Source organism: Nestor notabilis, unplaced genomic scaffold (assembly GCF_000696875.1).
Source record: "Nestor notabilis isolate BGI_N333 unplaced genomic scaffold, ASM69687v1 scaffold25545, whole genome shotgun sequence".
NCBI lineage: Eukaryota > Metazoa > Chordata > Aves > Psittaciformes > Psittacidae > Nestor > Nestor notabilis.
In genome coordinates this window covers 2,141-8,463 of record NW_009928386.1, presented here as the reverse complement: position 1 = coordinate 8,463, position 6,323 = coordinate 2,141, and the positions used below count along the sequence as shown (strand labels likewise).

General features: G+C 57.6%; 1 protein-coding gene across 1 annotated transcript; it reads left to right on the top strand.

Annotated features, from left to right (window-relative positions):
* Positions 1–3: 3 nt before the first annotated feature.
* Positions 4–6,295, top strand: XYLT2 (xylosyltransferase II; the record flags this gene model as incomplete). The annotated part of the gene is given in 11 exon segments (XM_010014482.1): positions 4–229; positions 232–276; positions 1,086–1,261; positions 1,540–1,742; positions 2,132–2,212; positions 2,369–2,585; positions 2,970–3,146; positions 4,235–4,497; positions 4,600–4,795; positions 5,234–5,567; positions 6,198–6,295. Coding segments are annotated over 11 exon segments (2,016 nt in total), but the record flags the coding sequence as incomplete, so codon positions are not given.
* Between the last annotated feature and the right edge of the window lie 28 nt (positions 6,296–6,323).

Genomic DNA, 6,323 nt, shown 5'->3' with positions numbered 1-6,323 from the left:
GCGCCGGACTCCTCCAGCCGCAGGAACCTGACGGAGCTGCGCGGGGAAGCCCAGCTGGCTGTGTTCCAGCAGGGCGACACGGGCAGTGTGGAAGGAGCTCCCCAGCCCACCGAGAACAGCTTCACCCCCAAGTGTGAAATCACGGGCAAAGACGCCCTGTCGGCGCTGGCGCGGGCCAGCAGCAAGCAGTGCCAACAGGAGATCGCCAACGTGGTGTGTCTGCACCGTGCCGCAGCCTCATGCCCCAGTCTGTGCCTCGCCACTGCCAGCTCTCGGGTGAGTCCTTGCTGGGGTGCTCCCGGTTACCCCGGGCATCAGGGATGTCCAGCCAGGCGCGTGGGACACCTTCCTTACGTCACCACACGGTGCCACCTGGCAAACAGCGGCCTCAATCTGTCTGTGATTCCCAGATTACCGCTGCCTCTCTAATCCAATCAAAGCTGTGCCAGCATCCTTAAGCTGGGCTGTTCATCCCAACCTGCAGTCCCTGCAGAGGTCAGAGCCTGCTGAATCTTGTTTTGCGGGGGGACAGACCCCCCTGCCCTTTCACAGCACATCCCTGTCAATTATCATAGAATCACGGAATGGTTTGGGTTGGAAAGGACCTTAAGATCATCCAGTTCCAACCCTCCGCCATGAGCAGGGACACCTCACACTAGACCATGTTGTCCAACCTGGCCTTGAACACTGCCAGGTACAGAGCATTTACCACTTCTTTGGGCAACGTTCCAGTGCCTCACAACCCTCACAGGGAAGAACTTCTTCCTTATATCTAGCCTGAACTTCCCCTGTTTAAGTTTGAACCCATTCTTGTCCTATTGCAACAGTCCCTGATGAAGAGTCCCTCTCCAGCATCCTTGTAGGTTCCCTTCAGATATTGGAAGGCTGCTCTGAGGTCTCCATTCAGCCAAGGGGCTGCATGTGCCACCGTGCCCTGGCACTGCAGCCAGTTTGGGCTGCACTGGTGGGGTCTGCCCAAGGCCAAGCTCTTCCCCGCTGTCTCCCACCTTGCTTATGTCTCCCTGGTTTATCAGGAGCTGGGGATGGTGGGTGCCAAGGCTGAAGCTCTCTCCCTCCCCACACAGGCAAGGTCAGCCCTGTCATCCAGTGGGACGAGAGCCGGCTGCAGCAGCTGCCCCCCAGCAAGCCTGTGCGCATTGCCTACATGCTGGTTGTGCACGGCAGGGCCATTCGCCAGCTGAAGCGGCTCATCAAGGCTGTGTACCACCAGCAGCACTTCTTCTACATCCATGTCGACAAGGTATGTGGCAGGGGTGAGGGCAGGGTGGGTGCTAACTGTGCCTGGATCGGTCACTGGGGCATGAGTGGATGGCGAGTGGAGGAAGTGGCTGAGTAGGGTTTGTCCTCAGTGCAGCCTCTATTTCTGCAACCCCAGGGAAGCAGGATCTATCCCCCCTGCCCAGAGCAGTCTTGTCTCGCTGCTCCCCTCTGCAGAGGCTGCTGTAGGGGCTGACCCAGGGCTGGCAAGACCATGGGGAGATGAGCTCCCTGCTGAGCATGATCCATGTTCCCTGACAGCGCTCCAACTACCTCCATCGCGAGGCGGTAGAGCTGGCCCGGCACTACCCCAACATCCGTGTGACACCCTGGCGCATGGTGACCATCTGGGGAGGTGCCAGCCTGCTCAAGATGTACCTGCGGAGCATGAAGGACCTGCTGGAACTGCCCGAGTGGCCCTGGGACTTCTTCATCAACCTGAGCGCCACTGACTACCCCACGAGGTGAGGACCTTGCTGGGGCAGGGGAGGGTGATGGAGGTGTTTGGGCTGCATGGTGCCTCGGGAGGCACAGGGAGGTGAGGGAAGATGGGGTTGGAGATTGCACCCATGTGCTGGTGATGATGCTCCAGGGCAAGGTTGGTCCCATCTCTGTGGAGGAGCCCAGCCTTGGAGGCTGTTTTTTCCTGTGAGCTGGGTGTAGCAGGGGAACACGCATGTGAGGCGCCAGACAGCAGAGACACCTCTGTGTCTCCCCAGTGACAGGACAAGGGTTTGAGTCAACACTCACCGAGCAGCTGTAGGCTTCTTGTGTCTGATGGCTCTTGCAGTGTGAATGGTTACCAGTCTGCTTTACTCCATTAGCCATTAATGTTTTCTGATTTGCACTTTAGGACCAATGAGGAGCTGGTGATGTTCCTGTCCAAATACAGAGATAAAAACTTCCTCAAGTCTCATGGCCGAGACAACGCCAGGTAATCCCAGCTAGGGGAAGAGCTAAGCTGAGGAACAGAGAAAGAGGGATTTGGGAAAAGAACTGAAACAAGTGGGACGGGGTGGTGGGGGATGTTCCTGATGTAGCTGCACAGCTGGTGACACTCTAAACGCCTCATCCTCACCCCCGTGCCCAGGTTTATCAAGAAGCAAGGCCTGGACCGCTTGTTCCACGAGTGTGACTCCCACATGTGGCGGTTGGGCGAGCGCCACATCCCCGAGGGCATCGTGGTGGACGGGGGCTCCGACTGGTTCTCGCTGACACGCAGCTTCGTGGAGTACGTGGTCTATGCCGAGGACCAGCTCGTGTCCCAGCTGCGCCAGTTCTACACCTACACGCTCCTGCCAGCAGAGGTGGGTGCTGGCTGCGGGCCACGGCGTGGGTTTGCTTCCCATTGTACTTAACATCTCTGTCCCGCTTCATCCCCGCACTGGGTGGCTGCGAAGGGTGTTGGTTCTGCTCAGCTTTGTGCCTCCCCTTTGCCCAGGCAGAGAGGGGAGAGAGGAGCAGACAGGCCAAGGCTCATGTTTATACCCAGTTCAGACACCCTTCTGGGCCTGATAAGGACCAGGGTGGGCGCACAGCTTATGTGTTACCCTGTGATGGGAACAGGAATAGGTTTCTCTTCAGGAGTTATCAAATTCTGTCTTACTCCTCTGTGAGTGATGGGGGGTGTCTCTGCTAACCCCCCTGCTCCATCCCCACTGGGTGTCCTGTCCCTTCTCTTCCGTGCACAGTCCTTCTTCCACACGGTCCTGGAGAACAGTCACGCCTGTGAGACACTGGTCGATAACAACCTCCGAGTGACCAACTGGAACCGGAAGCTGGGCTGTAAGTGCCAATATAAACACATAGTCGACTGGTGCGGGTGCTCCCCAAATGACTTCAAACCCCAGGACTTCCTCCGGCTACAGGTGAAAAAGATCCTCCTTTCTCCTGCTCTCTCCCCTCCTCCCTGTGTCTGTCCTCTGAGCTCCCCTGTGGGTGCACCCTTGGGTGCAATGGCAACTGCTGTGCATGTCTCCACGAGCCTCACCCCAGCCCCACAAGGGACAGGGGCAGGATTGCCCCCCCCGCCACTGTGGGGCTCAGCATAGACCCGTCTGAACGTCCAGGCAGTGGGATTACACTGATTGTCTTGCCCAGCATCCAGGCTTTTCCTTGCAATGCTCCTCCTCTTCCCAGGCTTTCCCATTTTCCTGCTTTTTCCTTGCAGACTATCACTTGGGATGAATACCTTTCCAGTAAAAGCACTTCAGAGCACCGCCTTTTTTGCCAGGACAAAATGCCTTGTGACAAACTGTCTCCCGTGCTCTCAGTGTGTAGGGATGTAGACTGAGGTTTGTGGGAGATACACCCAGCCCTGAAATGATGAGTCAGCAGGATTGTCCAGCAGTCCTGGTCTCCATAGTGCAGGGCCCTGATCCTGGAAGCTCTGCCACGTGGCCAGGCCTCGTGCCGGGCTCCACAGCAACTCTGCAAGGTGGGGGCCCATCTGAGTAGAGATTGTGGTGAAGAGCTGAGATGACACATGGCTGCTTCTGAGCACGGAAAGCGGGAGGCAGTGGGAGAGATGGGAACTCATCTGCATTACCAGTACTGTGTGCTCCCACTGATCCTGTCATAGCGGATTGCACACAGGGGCTGGCTGTGCTTTGCTGCTCCTCAGGCTGTGCCCTCAAAGGGGGCAGGATGGGTCCCAGCATGTTTCTTCCTGGTCTGTCTGCTTTCCAGCTGCCCTGCTCAGGTGGGTGCAGCCAACTTTGTTAGGAATTGTGGAATAATAGAATGTTTTGGGTTGGAAGGGACCTTAAAGCTCATCCAGTTCCAACCTCCTGCTGTGGGCAGGGGCACCTTCCACTAGAGCAGGTTGCTCCAACCTGGCCTTGAACACTGCCAGCGATGGGGCAGCCACAGCTTCTCTGGGCACCCTGTGCCAGCACCTCAGCACCCTCAGAGTGAATTTTTTCCCAGTGTCTAATCCAAACCTCTGCTCTTCCAGCAACTCTCCAGACCCACCTTCTTCGCCCGCAAGTTTGAGTCGACGGTGAATCAGGAGGTGCTGGAGATCCTGGACACGCACCTCTACGGCAGCTACCCCCCCAACACACCGGCCCTGAAGGCGTACTGGGAGAATGTCTATGACCGTGTCGATGGGCTCAGTGGCCTCAGCGATGTCACTCTCACCTTCTACACGGCCTTCTCCAGGCTGGGGCTCCACAAAGCTGCATCCACACCAGCAGCAAAGGCCGACAAGCTCTGCAGGTCGGGTATTTGCCACGGGCTTGATCCCGGCTCTGAGTGGTGGCCTGCATCTTGCGCTGATGCTCAGATGTGCAACCTCTCTCTGTCTGTCTCTCTCTGCAGATTTGAACCCCGGGGCTTCCCATCCAGTGTGCACTTATATTTCTATGATGACCGTTTCCAGGGTTACCTGGTGATGCAGGAAGTGCAGAATTTGGCAACGGGGCAGGCAGAGTCGCTGGAGGTGTGGATGATGCCCCAAGGAGCTCTGAAGCTGGCGGGTCACGGAGGGCAGGCAAACCGGTTACAAAACCTGGAGGTAAATGGGAAAGTCTCTCACAACACCCACTTTCCTCTCAGGCTGTCCCACACCGCACTGCCCTTCCTTCTCTTCCTCCACTTGCACGCTGTGGAGATGGGGGACATGGTGCCACTGTCGTATCTGAGAACAAACCTTTGTCCGGGGGTTTGGTTTCTGTGTGGGGCGTGGAGCTGATGGCTGGGGAAAAGGCCTGAAGGGGATCATTTAGGGGAAGCCGAGGCTGTGGGGTCCAGTGCCTGCAGCTGCAGGAGGCATCTCAGAGCTGGAGTAGTGCTGGTGTGGTACAGACAGGCAGGAGAGCCATGGGGTGGGGTGTGCATTGCTTTGGGTTCCAAGGTTTATGCCTTCCCTGGTTTGAGGAGGTGAAATGCAAAACCTGAGCTGGTAGCATCTCCCTGCCCATTGTCCCACCGCTTGTACCTCCTGTCCCTCCAGGTGGGCACAGAGTGGGATCCCAAGGAAAGACTTTTCCGCAACTTTGGAGGCTTGATGGGGCCTTTCGACGAGCCAGTGGCCATGCAGAAGTGGTCTCGAGGCCCCAACCTGACGGCCACGGTGGTGTGGATCGACCCCACCTATGTCATCGCTGCTTCCTACGACATCACGGTGGATGCCGAGGCAGAGTTTACCCAGTACAAGCCCCCTCTCAACCGGCCCCTGCGCCCTGGTGTCTGGACCATCCGCCTCCTCCAGTTCTGGGAGCCCCTGGGTGAGAGCCAGTTCCTGGTGGTGCCGCAGACCTTCAACCGCAAGCAGCCTCTCAGGAAAGGTGAGGGTGTGCTGGAGCCTGGGACTCCATGGGAGGGTCTCCCTGTGGTCCCCCTTGTCCTGGCCTCTCTGGTGACAAGGCAGGAGCTGTTCTACCCACTGGTGTCCCCTTTGCCCATGTGGAGTCCTCAGACCAGGCCCGTTTGTGGTCAGTTAGGTCTGTCCTGCAGCAGCACCCCTCTCATTGGGCTGGAGGAGAGCTGGGGTTGAAAAGGGATGGGGTGCTGAGTACTACCGGGAGGTGGCGGAGGGTTTTGCGCTCTCTGTAGAAGAAATATCAACAACTGCTTATATGAGAGGGACTCTTCATCAGGGACTGTAGCGATAGGACAAGGGGCGATGGGTTCAAACTGAAACAGGGGAAGTTCAGGTTGGAGATAAAGAAGAAGTTCTTTACTGTGAGGGTGCTGAGGCGCTGGCACAGGGTGCCCACAGAAGTGGTAAATGCTCCATCCCTGGTAGTGTTCAAGGCCAGGTTGGACAGAGCCTTGGGCAACATGGTCTAAGGCAAGGTGTCCCTGCCCATGGCAGGGGGTTGGAACTGGATGATCTTAAGGTTCTTTCCACCCTGAACCATCCTATGATTCTGTGCCGCTCTGATCCCGCTCTCTTCTCTCCCATTCCTGCCCAGATGACAGCAACTGGCTGCACGGTGGCCCCCCCCGCAACGAGTACATGGAGCAGAGCTTCCAGGGCCTGGGGGGGATCCTCAACCTGCCACGTTCCTAGGCAGCGGAGGGGGACGCGGGGCGGAAGG